A 12,845-nucleotide genomic window follows, 5' to 3' on the forward strand; every position below is an offset into this window, starting at 1 on the left:
CGATATCCGTTTATACACGGCGGACCAGCTGTTCCTTTGCTACAGTGCTGATCTCTGCAGTGACGATGGAGCTCCTCAGCAGTACTACTTTTGTTTCCACTTCCAGCACTGCCCCAGCTCGTCCCCTCAAGCTGCTCCGCTCTCTGCTAGTCCTCGCTGCCATGGCCGCCGCCGTCTCGACCCAGCTCCTGCCGTCCCTCCTCGTCGTCGTTCCGAGCTGGCCATTCTCAGCGCCTCATTATAATAACAAGCAACCGCCCCCGCCTCCGAAATGCGTCCTGTTCAACTTCGGAGACTCCAACTCCGACACCGGGAACCTCGTCGCCGGCGCGGGCTTCCGCCTGCACGGGCCCGTGGGGCGCCGCTTCTTCGGCAAGCCCAGCGGCCGCTTCTCCGACGGCCGCCTCTACATAGACTTCATCTGTACGTTGTGCGTAACGTATAACGCTAACGGCCGCGTCTGCAACTACTAACACGATGGATGAATCGATCATTATAGTTGCTCCGTCGGATTTTACTTCGCATGCAGGTGAGAGGCTGGGGTTGGATCACCTGAGCCCCTACCTGGACTCGTCGGGCGTCAGCTTCCGGCACGGCGCCAACTTTGCCGCCGCCGGTGCAACGGCCGCCGGCGCCGCGGATACGTTCGATCTAGCGACGCAAGTGCGCCAGTTCCGGCACTTGAAGGCGCGCACGGCGGAGCTCCGCCCTCGAGGGCTCGGCTCCGGCATCACCGACCAGGAGTTCCAGGACGCCGTGTACACCTTTGACATCGGCCAGAACGACCTCCAGCTCGCCTTCGCCGCCGGCCTCTCGTACGACCGTATCCTCGTCGAGACCATCCCGGCGATCGTAACAAGGATCAAGAACGCCGTCACGGTGACCACTCACTCATTCACTCTGCCTTCCAACATTGGCGCCAAAATCTGCACCAGGATTAGCTGTTGGCTGTCGTTTGCATGCAGATGGTGCACGAGGCCTGCGGGCGCAAGTTCCTGCTGTACAACACGGGGCCGCTGGGGTGCCTGCCGAGCTTGCTGGCGCGGCGAGGCGGCGGCAGCGAGCTCGACCGCGCCGGCTGCCTCGTCGACCACAACGGCGTCGCCGGGGAGTTCAACGCGCAGCTGGGCCGCCTCTGCCGCGACCTGCGCGCCATGCTCGCCAATGCCACCGTCGTGTGCGTGGACATGTACGCCATCAAGTACGGCCTCGTCGCCAACCACACGGCGCACGGTTTCAGTGAGCCGTTGATGGCGTGCTGCGGCAGCGGCGGCCCGCCGTACAACTACAGGGTCGGGAAGGCGTGCGGGAGCCCCAAGGTGAAGGCGTGCGCCGTCGGCGACCGCCGCATCAGCTGGGACGGGCTCCACTACACGGAGGATGCCAGCAGGGTCGTCGCCGACAAGATACTCTCGGCGGAGTACAGTGATCCTCCGCTTCGGCTTCCGACGCTCTGCAGCTCTCAAACCTGACAGCAACCTCCAGAATGATAACATGAGCAACCACAACTGATGATTATCTCATGGATGCCCTCCACTACTGCTGCCGTATGAATATAATAAGATCGCCATCTGTAATAAACCAGCGGTCATAGTCATGTTACGGTCAGAAACGGCAATCAAGTACATAAACATAATCATTATGCTACATGCAAAGTGAGATTCTGAGATGCGATAATACCAACAGAGCAACCAAGGGGAGACTCTTATTACTCTCTTCCCATTCTGCCCCCCATGTCCCAGGATTACATTTAGGACTAATAAATTTCTAACCATTACAAACAACAGAGCACTGATCCTGATTCCTCTAATCATTATTGCTAGTACACCCACAAATCACCCTAATTTACAGGATTAACCTACTTGTACACCACTTAAGTACAATTTGGACCAAGCAGCAGCTAAAAGTAATTGTACAATCAAAAACCAAGTCACCAGTGACCTGCAATGCATCGTCGCGAATGAGTGCGCCATAGAATTCTTCACCACACCAGCTCATGGAACTCAGACATAGTGACGATCCTTTGGTTATTCACGTGGCCTAGCAAGCCACAGAGAACTCAAAGCACGCAACCGAGAAAAATAGTCATGGATAGCAAGAAGAGCGCGAGAAGCCTGTCGGATTGTTAGAATCCGTTGCATTTGATGCAATGTCTGCTGTCGCAGATTGTCAGCCTGCAGAAATTAAACAGAATTACTCTTCATTTTTTTTTGAAGAAACTACTCTTCAAAATTAAAGCAAAAGCTCTTCATGAAGCAACAAAAAAATAAATAAGCAGTACGTAGATAAGTGATCGCCTAAAACCACATTGATTCTTAAATGCTAACATATTTCCTACAAGGATAAGGAGACAATGCTTGCCTGGCGAAGAAAATTCTCAAGTGTCCCAAGTTTGCCCATGGCCATGGCCATCTGACCCATGTAGTTTGCCACATTGCCTGAAGAACCTGATGGACCAAGAGATCCAGCCAAAGTCTCTGCCAATGATTGCTGCAGCGCTTCCATGCCCTGTGACAATGCATCCTCTGCTTGCTGGGAAGATTGCTGGAGGTTGGTCAATCCCAGCAATTGCTGCTCAGTTAGGGGCTCGAGGTGATTCGCTAGGAGCTGAAATTGAATGATATAGAGCAATCAGTAATCTTATATTCCCAATGAGGGCATAGAAATAAAAAAAAATAACAAAGCCTGAGAATGAATCCTTCACTCACCTTTAAAAGCTCAGATGGACGAAAACCCCCAAGCCAGAGGAAGCACCTTTCTGCAGGTGTCTTCCACATGCCTGAAAGTATATGAAATACATCAGCCTTTGCAGCAACGCCTTTGACCTTGAATATTTCATCATAATGTGCCATTATGCCATCTACAATAAGTCGTAGATCACTGTCACTTGCATGAGCATTCACTGCAGTCCTCAACTCATTTATCTGCTTATTTTGCTCCTCTAGCCATCTAGTATATTCTATGTCAAAAGTCAGCGCTCCTGCAAAGATATGTTTATAATTTCAGATGCACTTACAATGATAAAGACGGCACCCAATCATGATAGATTAATCAAATCCAAAAACATTTAGAGTCACACAGATATAATAACCTGAAACATTACCATTTCCACTCATGGCATGGGTTTGGTCGCCAGAGCTGGAAATGAAGATTCCCTGCAAGTGATATTCAACAGTGTCAAAATAACATTACAAAGGTACCATTTTCCAAGCGCCCGGTAAACATACATGCAGCCAAGAAAGAAATACCTGCTGGCGAGCTTTCTGGAGCTCCTGCTCCAGTTGCGCAAGTTTCAGCTTACTGCTCTCTAGCTGTTGCACATATGCCTTCAACCAAATAAGAGACATGGTAGGTTTTTAGTGGCCTAAGAAAAACATTCAGTACAGTACTCCTCATGGCAAATGAAAAAGAATAAGTGGTAGAAACTATCCACTATTCCACTATTTAACATAACCCAATTGCGTATTTATGGATAATTAAGGATTTATTGGAGTTTAAATTAAATGAAGCAGTCTCTTGCCTGTTGCATTGTGAGTTGAATTCTAAATGCAAAGTGCCCATTTATTACACAACATACATAACAGAAAAGAAAACAGACTCTTAATGACATAAAACTACAGAACACAATAACGTGCGGCTCAACATATCAACGCAAATTTGACATATAAAATTAGATACCCAGCTTAACTTAGGGTATATTACTAATGTATGGTACCTAATAATAAATGTATTCAAATAAAAAAGGAACATCTAGATCTGTCGAGTGAGGATGAAAGTTTAGTGATACCTTTTTCCTCAGCCGACTTTTTCTTGCTGCCTCACGATTTTGGGCTAGCCGTCGCAAGGTCTATGATATGAAAAATAACAACTGCAGTTAACAATCAATGCATGGTTACAAAAGAACTCAAGGAAAAAAGAACTAAATATCACCTTTTGGTCCAAAGGTTTGTCGGACCTATCAGACCTATCTGAAGAATTAGAAGGCGCAGCTGCCACAAGTTGTCCGTTTTCCATCTGCAAATGTTTGGTTAGGCATAACTAAAGCATCAGCCAGGCATACCAGTTGTCGCATAAAAGTATCAACTTATAGAGGTGTGTCGTTGATGGATTTTTGAGGTTCAAAGGGTACATGAAAACCTTTGTAGAGCAAAACGATATCTGCTAAAAATTATTGGTCAAGCAGAATGACTTGACCTGTACTCTAGCAATTATGATACTTCAGATTATCAACTCAAATATTGAATTCTGGTATTTAATCTGTCGGCAGGCATAGTGTGAGAGACTTAAAGATGGTAGCCTATGTTGGTCAAAAACAAGTATATATCAGAAGAATATGGAACACATGTAGATGTGATGCTCCAATGGCTGGGACGAGGTTGAAATATATCCAGAGAGAAAAAAATAACATCATAACTAAGGAAAAGGAAATACCCTCTGATTCTTGTCGTTGTCGTCTAAAACAGTTGAGGTGTCAGTCCTTGAACTAGCATCTGCCATCACTGGGCCTTGCAGGCAACGGTTACCAGGAGACAGCAAATCACTTTGCTATCTCCTTTGAAGTTGCAAGGTGACGAGTGGCCTAATGTTTGACGTGATTGATCAATGTTGAAATCTATTGATGCAGTGGGAAAAAAGAGGAGATTATTTTGTGAAATCAGTAGCGCATAGCCTGAATTAATTCCATACGATTAATTATGCACAGAAACACTTGGGCTTACCTGTTTCCAAGACAGAAGTTGCTCAGGCTTCATTGCAATCATAGGATCTGCAGGGAAAAAGGTGCTATTCTATATTAGGAAACATGAGTACCATCTAAATAAAGTTAGTTAACACATGGGAACACAAGCCACGTTTGCTGTACTTTTGTCGATCCGAAGGCCTACAAGGTGGCCAATCACCCGACCGGACCACAGCAACTAGTGCAGTGCTACTACAGCTACTCCCTCCCCCAGTGCCACTGCACGACTCGACGTGGGGCACTAGGGTACGGGGATTCAGTAGAACATCCCGAAAAAAGGTTGTGCGAAATGAAATACACACACTGCTGCTGACACAAATCGCAGCAGCGTATTTGACTATCCAATCCAACCCAGAGAGACGGATTCGGGCTCAATTGCTGGCACAGAAGACCCGGGAGCCCAGACCAGAGAAGCAGCAAGTGCTAGCACAATCCACCTGAGTAAGGTAGGGCTTGCTTACCACCACCAAGCGAGAGGGAGGCAATCGAAGCCCGGATGGATCTGCGCTTGCGGTACCAATCGAGGAGAGGTGCTGGAGGGGAACGAGCACGAGGCACAGGGGAAGAATTCGATGGGGGCGTCGTGCTCCGGTGGAAGGATAACCGGACGCGTGCCCGGCGGGAGCTGAGAGCCTGGAGGGCGGCGCCGGCGCTGACAAACTGAGGAGGGGAGGAGGGACACTGGGGCAGGGCTGGCTGGTGGAGAGGATTCGAGGAGGAGCGTCGGACTAGTGGGCATCGGGTGCCTGCCCAGTGCGTAGCCTTGGGGGAGATGGTGACCGTCGAAGCTGCATCCAACGCCCGGGAATCAGACAGCCCGCCAACGCTGACTTGTTCCCCATCTGCTCCGTCGTCTCTCTCTCTCTCTCTCTCTCTCTCTCTCTCTCTCGATGGACTTCCATTTTTACAAGCATCAATGAAGAGTCCGTGATAATTCCGTAGCAATCGAACGAGCACATTCAACAGAAATAAATAAATAAATAAATAAAATTGGGGATGCTCAAGCAGTGCGGTGTGGTGATGACAGATCGCTTGCTTTGCAGCCGCAGCTGAAATCATGTCGATTAGGGAAGCATGATGAACCCGAACACTGAATTGAACGTGGAAACACTGAGTTGATGCAGCATACCGTGTGTGATCGACGGTGGCGAGTCTGGGCATGCCGCCGGGAGGGCCACGACCGTGGAGAGACGGCCGAGGCTGGGAGGAACGCAAGGCACCACGTACGGAACCGGCGGTGGTACGAGGGCAGGGCAGACACCAGATACCTGGCTTACTCCCGGAGGAAGCTGGCGGCGGGGCGGAGAGGAGGAGCCGTGGCGATTTGGGGAAGCTTCGAGAAGGCGCCTGGCTGCCTGCTGCTGGTCTGGTGGTGGTGGTTGAGGAAGGCGCCAAGGGGAAGTGGTGGGAGCAAGCGGCGGCAGTGGGGACTCGGCGAGTGGCCTGTGGGGCCCGCCCGGCGGAGGAGAGGAGGAGTGGGGGTGTGGTTGGTTGGCGTCGCAGCGTGAGCGTGACGTGATGGGCAACTTAACTACTTGCTGGATTAGGTGGCTACAACTAGTACGATACATACAAGCGCTTCCTTGGCTTGGCTGGCTTTCCTCTGCTTGGGCCCGGTCAGCCAGCATCACTTTACCGGGTAAATATGGTAGAGCGCTCGCTTCGCATGCGAGAGGCACGGGGTTCGATTCCCCGCACCTCCACTCCATGTTTTTTTTTGAACTTCGAATTTCCCATGTATTTCTCTTTTTTTTATTTTTTTAAAAAGAATTGCCGTATACATTTCATCCATAGGGGCTCTAAACTTCTAAGACACAGTGCCAGGAGGAAAAAAAAATTGAGCTCTGGATTCTGGCATTGGTCACAAGTCAAAAACATAGCCAAAATCCTAGAACGATGCACTTTTTGCTTTGGTACGAAAAATCTCCTGGGGGACATGTTACACGATCTCAATCAGGATCCACTAGTAAGTTGGGACAGAGGAGTCGGCTTTAACCGCATAGGCATGAATCCCACCAGCGACGTTGTAAACTTTTTTGAAACCCTGCAAAATGATGGAACAAGAGGATTAAAATGCAATATCGTTTGCATATCGAATGAAGAGTAACGGCATCCTTTTGCAGGAGTTACAGACGAACTAATTACCTGCGACTGCAGCCATTTAGCCACCTGCATGGAGCGCATGCCATGGTGGCACTGAAACAAAACCAGATGGCAAAGAGTCATTAAGTTGCATTATGCAATGCTGCTAATGTATATAAAAACAAAGTGTCCGATGCTACTTCTTTGTCCAATCGCCTAACCAACTCAATCTTATTAATAGTAAGTACCGGTGATTTCTTCTTCCTGTTGAAGTTTAAACAGGTACAGTGCTAGTGCTTCAAGCATGGAAATGAATTTACCAGCACATAAGTGTCCTTCTGAGGATTAAACTCATCAGTCATAACTGGTCCCCAGGTCCCAAATTGGCGGAGCGGTAGAACTTTGAAGCCTGGAAGTGAAGCTTTAGCCCTGCCATGCAGGTAGTAGAAATTCAACATCGACCCAACAGGAGTGAAAAATTAAGAAAAGAATGGAATTGAATCGAGTAATCACCATAGCATTCCTGGGAATGCAAGAAAACTACATACAATTTACTAGCTGAATCAAATAACTGTAAGCCCAAATTCGTGTGCAGCAAGTACGAGAGGAATGACCCGCTCTAAAATCTGTGCATCAGGGATTGTCAGGGATAGATCCCCTAGGTACTACAAGGAAGCTACCCGTGAGGAAAAAAGAAGTCTGATTCCTACTAGAATTCCACTGTAATCCTACTAGGACTCATACCTTGTAATCCTACTAGGAACCCTGTCCCCTGGGATATATAAAGGAGGGCAGGGATATCTAGATAGGCAGAGAACCAACAGAGAGCAGCCAACAGGCAACTCAACACCCAAGCGCAGGGCGCAATATACAACACCCCAAAACAGGACGTAGGGTATTACGCTACTCTAGCGGCCTGAACCTGTCTAAATTTGTATCTTGTGCCTTGCGTTCACCTTCAAATTCCAGATCCGGCGATCCCTCACCAAATAATCACCTACCTTAGGGTATCCCTAGGTAGGCCGACGGTAAAAACACCGACAGGGATGTTGCAAGTATAAGGGGGTAACATACTCAAAAGTCCATATGAGATAAGGATGCAAATAATGTTTGCTTGTTTTGACAGCTTTCGCCTGATAATTTACAAAGTTCATAATTGTTGAGCAATTTAACATTTATGATTCAGTGCATTATCTGTGAGATCACGACAATGTACGAATGTGACTCTTAAATGAGGACAAGTCCCAACTTTATCATTTTGGTTAACACATAACCTATCCCCGCCTCGCAAAAATAAAAAATAAAAATCATACAGCCATTGTATAAGTTATTTTCCTTCTTACCAGAATGCAAATATCAGCAAAATATTTGCATCCTCATTCATGAATGCAGATCTAAAATTCAAGGACAAGAGCCACACATATCTCACATACAAAGTTGGGTACTTATGATAAATGGCATATTATTTTGATCATTGTGTGACTATAGCTGAGACAAAAGGAAGTACAATGGTGGAATATCTTACACTTCATCAGGCTCCCGAACATCAATCAATTGAGCTTCTTCGAGAAAACTAGGATCTTGCATTTTCGTGTGAAGCTCTTCCGGGTCAATGTCTTGCAGAATGCATTGATCCCTGGCATTCAGTTAGAAAGATATCAGTTGTTATTCATGCATGCCAAATTACCATTACACAGTAATTTCAAAGTTAGCAGCATCTACCTCTCAGCAAGAACTTGCAACAAATGCCATCCAAATTTTGTCTTACACCGTACAACTTTATTCAAAGGAGCACTAAATGCTGCCTCCTCGAATTCTGGAACCTGTCCAATGCAAGTTTGAAAGTCCAAACTACAACCGAACAAAAAGTACAAAAGCATATAAATGGCAGGACATATGAATGGATGAAAACCTAGGCAGATAATTTGTGGCATGGCTTCCATTTGGACACATGCAAGAATGAAGTGGCTATAACAAAACAATAATAGTTTAGTTTTTTCTCATTATTCGACTGATGCTATGCTGCTGACAACTCCTGACATTTTGCAAGGAAGGAGTAAATTCCTTGTTACACTACGAAAGTCAACCGAGTGTCACAGTAGCCCAACACAATGTACTGTGAAGCATAAAATTTTCAATTTCCTGTACTAACTTACTGGGCACTACACAGGTAAAGTAGATGATCAGTTTATGGCTACATTTAGGTAAACGACAGGTTTATTCAAACAATAAAGATATGCAAATGCTGTGTACTACTTTTTTGAAAATCATACTGTCTAGTACCAGTATGCTAGAGAACAAGTTAATGCTGTACCATCTGTCCCTTTCGAACCCACCCAAGCATTCCACCATTTTCTTTCGATGGGCATAAGGAGTGCTCCACAGCTAAATCACTCAGGTCTGCCCCTGAAATTTTCAGAAATGTCATTTTCCTGGTAACTGCATATATTCCCAATTAACCAAAGTTCTGTATGTAAGCTGGGTACACTGAATATCACAATGCAAACTAGATTACGAGATCATCCGAAAGTAAAGTACAGATAAAGGTAGTTTAAGAATCAGAAGGTACCTCCTGCAATGATGCTCTTTTCAAGATCGACGAGAAGCCTGACATCCTTCTCACCAACAAGCAAATGCTGGACTAGCAACTCTTTCCCCTCTCTCTGAGCGCTACTGGCAGCGGTGCAGAAAACTAAGCAGCAAAGCTTCGTTTCAGTTACTTGATGGTGACCAGTAACCACAAGCCACGTTACATAGTGGAAACATTCATTTCCACCAGGTGGCCTTCAATATAAGATAGCACAATTGAACAAAATACTAATAGCACTCAGTTTGCTTGAAACCAAGTGGCAAATTGTCTGTAATTTTCTGAGCATGTAATAACAGACTGTGCGCAAAACTAACTATACATGGTACTAACTCAGAACAAGCCCCAGAAGCTTCACTAATAAGTTCATTCCGATGGCACATGCAAATCGTAGAATCTGGTGAACAGGATAATGATCGCAGTACTAGAAAGCTCAACAGTTAACCGCTAGGCGAGAGCATCAGAGCAAACCCTCTACAATCATTCGACCAGTGACTCTTGAGAAACGATCCTCACTCACCCCGCGTGGTCGGCCTGGAGCTGCTGCCGGTTCCCCCGAGACGCGTGGGCGCGTTCCACCTGGCGGAGAGGGAGGCCGGCGGCGGAGCCCTCGCCTTAGCCGGTGGCGGCGGGGCAGACGCCAGAGGCGCGAGGGCGGCGAGCGGGGAGAGGCGCGCGAACCTCGCGAGCGAGGTCGCGGGAGCGGAGGAGGGGGGCGAGGAAGGGCGCGGGAGCTGCGCCGCTGCGCGGGCTCGAAGGCCGAGCATGGCCGCTGGTCGTTGTTCACCGCCGTGCGTCGCGTGCCGACGAAGGGGAAGGGGACTTTGCTGCTGTTGGGGGGAGTTGGATGGCGTTTCCCTGCCTGCTGCCCTCCTCCTAGTGCTAGTAGACTAGATGGTCGTCGAGTCGAGGAGAAGAAACAAGCCAGGCCAGGCTGGGCTTTGTTTGACAAAGGGCCCTCGTGGGCCGAAAGCCTCTTTTGGGACTGGCTGGGAGGCACACGTGTCCGACGCACGCAGCAGGAGAAGAGAGACGCATCGCATCGCGACGTAGGGGGGGCTGGCGTTTCCGCGATTGGAGGGGAGGGAGAGATGGGCAACGCCAGCGGCAGGGCGGACGACACCGCCGACGCCGACATGGACGAGGGCTTCCGCGCCGGCAACCATGTGCGCGGCACCTCCTCCGTGGGCTACGTACGAGGCGGCGGGTCCCCGCCGGGGAGCCCCCCGAGGCCGCATTCGCCGCGCATGTTCGTGCCCCAGGTCAGATCACGTCGTCTCGTCCGCCCGCCTCCTCGATTTAGTTTGGCAATTGGCTCGGCCGGCGCGACCTTTGACCGGCGCGGCGTGCGTAGACGCGGAGTTGTAGTTGATCGCTTGGGATTTGCGCGGCGATGCGGTGCCAGTTTTTTTTTTTTGGCTTTGGTCTCGATCCTGGTACGGGAGTTTTTTTTTTTCTGGCGTCGTCGTGATTCACATGCAAGAAAGAAGTGGTTTTATTGTGAGCTGGTTGCGGCTTCGATTGTTTCAGGTTTGTTGAGGGCTCTGGAAGGCATTAACTAGAATAGCCCTGTTTTATCATCAGAACGGCATTTGGTTAAGCCTTATTTCTCTGTCACTCCAATGCTGTCTGAAGATGTGTTGTATCTGAATTTTTCACCGTGTCTGAAAATGAATGTTTAAGGCAAAATGGCTGCTGCTCATATGCTATATAGCCTTCTTCATCTCCTGCATAATTAACGGACCTTTTTTTTTGGCTCATTCCACAAACGGTTTCTGTTGCTTTGAGCTGATACACGTGGACATTAATAGTTGTGTTATTCAGATTTTAGTGGAGGAATACAGTTATGTTCATTATCAAACGCTCCAGGGCCTGGTTAATATTTCTGTGATTCAATCTGAGCAGTCTAGCTAATATAATGCAGCATTCTTTAATCTGTCTTTTTTTTCCTGCTAAATGAGTTGACATCTTTGATATTGCAGAGTCCTGTAACTCCACTGCAAAGGGCTGCAGAAGTACCTCCTCCTGTGTTCAACCAAATATTGATGAATCAACAGCAGGACGATTCTGATGGACCGCCTCAAAAGAAAATTCCTACCTTGCTCACGTGGACACTTGGAGGGAGGAACATCTACGTAGAAGGATCATGGGATAACTGGACATCAAAGTACGGTCATTAAACGGATAAGAGATATATGCCATCCATTTTTCATAACCCTGATACTTATCCACAGAAGGGAGTTGATTCTGATTCTATTAATAAATACACGTCACAGGAAACCCGTCGAAAAGTCTGGAAAAGATCACACCATTCTGTTGATGCTTTCATCCGGAGTTCACCGTTACAGATTCATTGTAGATGGAGAAAGAAGATTTATACCTGATCTTCCCTGCGAAACTGACAACATGGGTCAGGTTGTGAACCTTGTAGATGTCCATGTAAGTATTCTCCCTTTCATACTGACTATTGGATCACCACGGTAAAGTCATTGTTTGAGCTTGAGCTTTACCAAACACAGCATGCTGCTTAGTGGTCGAAAACAGATTTGACCACAAGTAATCAGGCAGAGTGCATATGTAAATGTACTTGGAAGATTTTCAGTTCTGCATACTTTTTACATGACAAAAATCATAACAGCCGGTCAAGGTCAAGCCCATCTGTCTGAAACTATTGTTGTCGCCATCCTTTGTTGATTGTTAATTTGTTACGAATCAGTTACCTGACGCATAACAATAATTTCTGATTGGCCTTTCGATGGAGTACGTAATTCCAAGAAAGAAATCAGGAATAAAGAAAGATATAATTGTGGAGAGATCAACTATAAGCATGTTTCCAGCTTCCCATATCAATGAGTCGTCAAGTCAGTGCTCACTGCATGTATTTACGGTTCGTTGGTGAAAAACTCAGTTGTCCGTTGCATAAATAATCTTAACTCTTGTTTGTTTGTCATGCAGGACTTCATTCCTGAAAGCGTGGAAAGTGTATCTGAGCTCATGGCTCCGCCCTCCCCGGACTCCAGCTACGGTTTCCATGTTCCCGGTGAAAAGGAGTTCGCAAAGGAGCCTCCTCAGCTGCCGGCCCAGCTCTATCTCGGCGTGCTGAATTCACGGAGCTCTGAAGAAGGCTGCGCGAGGCCGAGGCACGTCGTCCTCGACCACCTCTACATCGAGAAGGGCTGGGGCTCGCAGCCGCTGGTCGCTCTCGGCTACACTCACAGGTTCCGCTCCAAGTACGTGACCTGCGTCCTGTACAAAGCCATCGAGCGATAACCTCGACAAATGCAGCCTCATCCCTACCCTGAGCCAGCAACTAGCTAGCGATGATGAACTTGGTAACTCATTCAGGTTTAGAAGTCTTCTCTGCTCAATTTGTTTATCCGATGACCTAAACAGGTCGGTGCAAATGAATGTTTCAGCTGTCAGAGCTTAGCAATTTCG

General features: G+C 47.7%; 4 protein-coding genes across 7 annotated transcripts; 2 read left to right on the forward strand and 2 right to left on the reverse strand.

Annotated features, from left to right (window-relative positions):
- Window positions 1-20: 20 nt before the first annotated feature.
- Window positions 21-1,649, forward strand: LOC112881530 (GDSL esterase/lipase LIP-4-like). The gene is made up of 3 exons (XM_025946267.1): window positions 21-423; window positions 530-879; window positions 966-1,649. Exons 1-3 carry the CDS (start codon window positions 66-68, stop codon window positions 1,470-1,472), a joined length of 1,215 nt encoding a protein of 404 aa, XP_025802052.1. The 5' UTR covers window positions 21-65; the 3' UTR covers window positions 1,473-1,649.
- A 20-nt stretch (window positions 1,650-1,669) lies between these two features.
- Window positions 1,670-6,181, reverse strand: LOC112881525 (transcription factor TGA2.1). Of its 4 annotated transcripts, none has more exons than XM_025946261.1 (10): window positions 5,868-6,181; window positions 4,719-4,765; window positions 4,432-4,612; window positions 3,931-4,014; window positions 3,788-3,847; window positions 3,249-3,326; window positions 3,092-3,155; window positions 2,709-2,980; window positions 2,362-2,607; window positions 1,670-2,174 (listed from the first exon to the last, which is right to left on the reverse strand). In XM_025946261.1, the coding sequence occupies exons 3-10, from the start codon at window positions 4,495-4,497 to the stop codon at window positions 2,028-2,030; spliced, it is 1,017 nt and encodes a 338-aa protein (XP_025802046.1). In that variant the 5' UTR covers window positions 4,498-4,612; window positions 4,719-4,765; window positions 5,868-6,181; the 3' UTR covers window positions 1,670-2,027. The 4 variants fall into 4 exon arrangements, with proteins under 4 accessions (XP_025802046.1, XP_025802049.1, XP_025802047.1 ...); XM_025946264.1 differs by having other exon boundaries at window positions 3,104-3,155; window positions 5,868-6,178; XM_025946262.1 differs by lacking the exon at window positions 5,868-6,181 and adding an exon at window positions 5,200-5,606.
- A 286-nt stretch (window positions 6,182-6,467) lies between these two features.
- On the reverse strand, window positions 6,468-10,290 carry LOC112881529 (rhodanese-like/PpiC domain-containing protein 12, chloroplastic). Its single transcript, XM_025946266.1, has 8 exons — window positions 9,928-10,290; window positions 9,390-9,512; window positions 9,135-9,226; window positions 8,543-8,643; window positions 8,346-8,456; window positions 7,141-7,249; window positions 6,884-6,934; window positions 6,468-6,782 (listed from the first exon to the last, which is right to left on the reverse strand). Exons 1-8 carry the CDS (start codon window positions 10,172-10,174, stop codon window positions 6,702-6,704), a joined length of 915 nt encoding a protein of 304 aa, XP_025802051.1. The 5' UTR covers window positions 10,175-10,290; the 3' UTR covers window positions 6,468-6,701.
- A 208-nt stretch (window positions 10,291-10,498) lies between these two features.
- LOC112883164 (SNF1-related protein kinase regulatory subunit beta-1-like) lies at window positions 10,499-12,806 on the forward strand. Its single transcript, XM_025948416.1, has 4 exons — window positions 10,499-10,669; window positions 11,390-11,574; window positions 11,684-11,846; window positions 12,363-12,806. Exons 1-4 carry the CDS (start codon window positions 10,499-10,501, stop codon window positions 12,675-12,677), a joined length of 834 nt encoding a protein of 277 aa, XP_025804201.1. The 3' UTR covers window positions 12,678-12,806.
- Window positions 12,807-12,845: the final 39 nt, after the last annotated feature.

The sequence above is a fragment of the Panicum hallii genome, chromosome 2 (genome assembly GCF_002211085.1).
Source record: "Panicum hallii strain FIL2 chromosome 2, PHallii_v3.1, whole genome shotgun sequence".
Lineage (NCBI taxonomy): Eukaryota > Viridiplantae > Streptophyta > Magnoliopsida > Poales > Poaceae > Panicum > Panicum hallii.

Coding starts and splice junctions, on each gene's coding strand:
- LOC112881530 (XM_025946267.1), top strand. CDS start 66: ATGGAGCTCCTCAGCAGTACTACTTTTGTTTCCACTTCCAGCACTGCC. Junction 424..529: donor CCTCTACATAGACTTCATCT/GTACGTTGTGCG, acceptor CTTCGCATGCAG/GTGAGAGGCTGGGGTTGGAT. Junction 880..965: donor GGATCAAGAACGCCGTCACG/GTGACCACTCAC, acceptor GTTTGCATGCAG/ATGGTGCACGAGGCCTGCGG.
- LOC112881525 (XM_025946261.1), bottom strand. CDS start 4,497: ATGGCAGATGCTAGTTCAAGGACTGACACCTCAACTGTTTTAGACGAC. Junction 3,327..3,787: donor AAAGTCGGCTGAGGAAAAAG/GTATCACTAAAC, acceptor ATTTGGTTGAAG/GCATATGTGCAACAGCTAGA. Junction 2,175..2,361: donor TTGAGAATTTTCTTCGCCAG/GCAAGCATTGTC, acceptor TAATTTCTGCAG/GCTGACAATCTGCGACAGCA.
- LOC112881529 (XM_025946266.1), bottom strand. CDS start 10,174: ATGCTCGGCCTTCGAGCCCGCGCAGCGGCGCAGCTCCCGCGCCCTTCC. Junction 9,227..9,389: donor AAAGAGCATCATTGCAGGAG/GTACCTTCTGAT, acceptor TGAAAATTTCAG/GGGCAGACCTGAGTGATTTA. Junction 7,250..8,345: donor GTTCGGGAGCCTGATGAAGT/GTAAGATATTCC, acceptor CCTGCATGGCAG/GGCTAAAGCTTCACTTCCAG.
- LOC112883164 (XM_025948416.1), top strand. CDS start 10,499: ATGGGCAACGCCAGCGGCAGGGCGGACGACACCGCCGACGCCGACATG. Junction 11,575..11,683: donor TGGGATAACTGGACATCAAA/GTACGGTCATTA, acceptor TACACGTCACAG/GAAACCCGTCGAAAAGTCTG. Junction 11,847..12,362: donor TGAACCTTGTAGATGTCCAT/GTAAGTATTCTC, acceptor TTTGTCATGCAG/GACTTCATTCCTGAAAGCGT.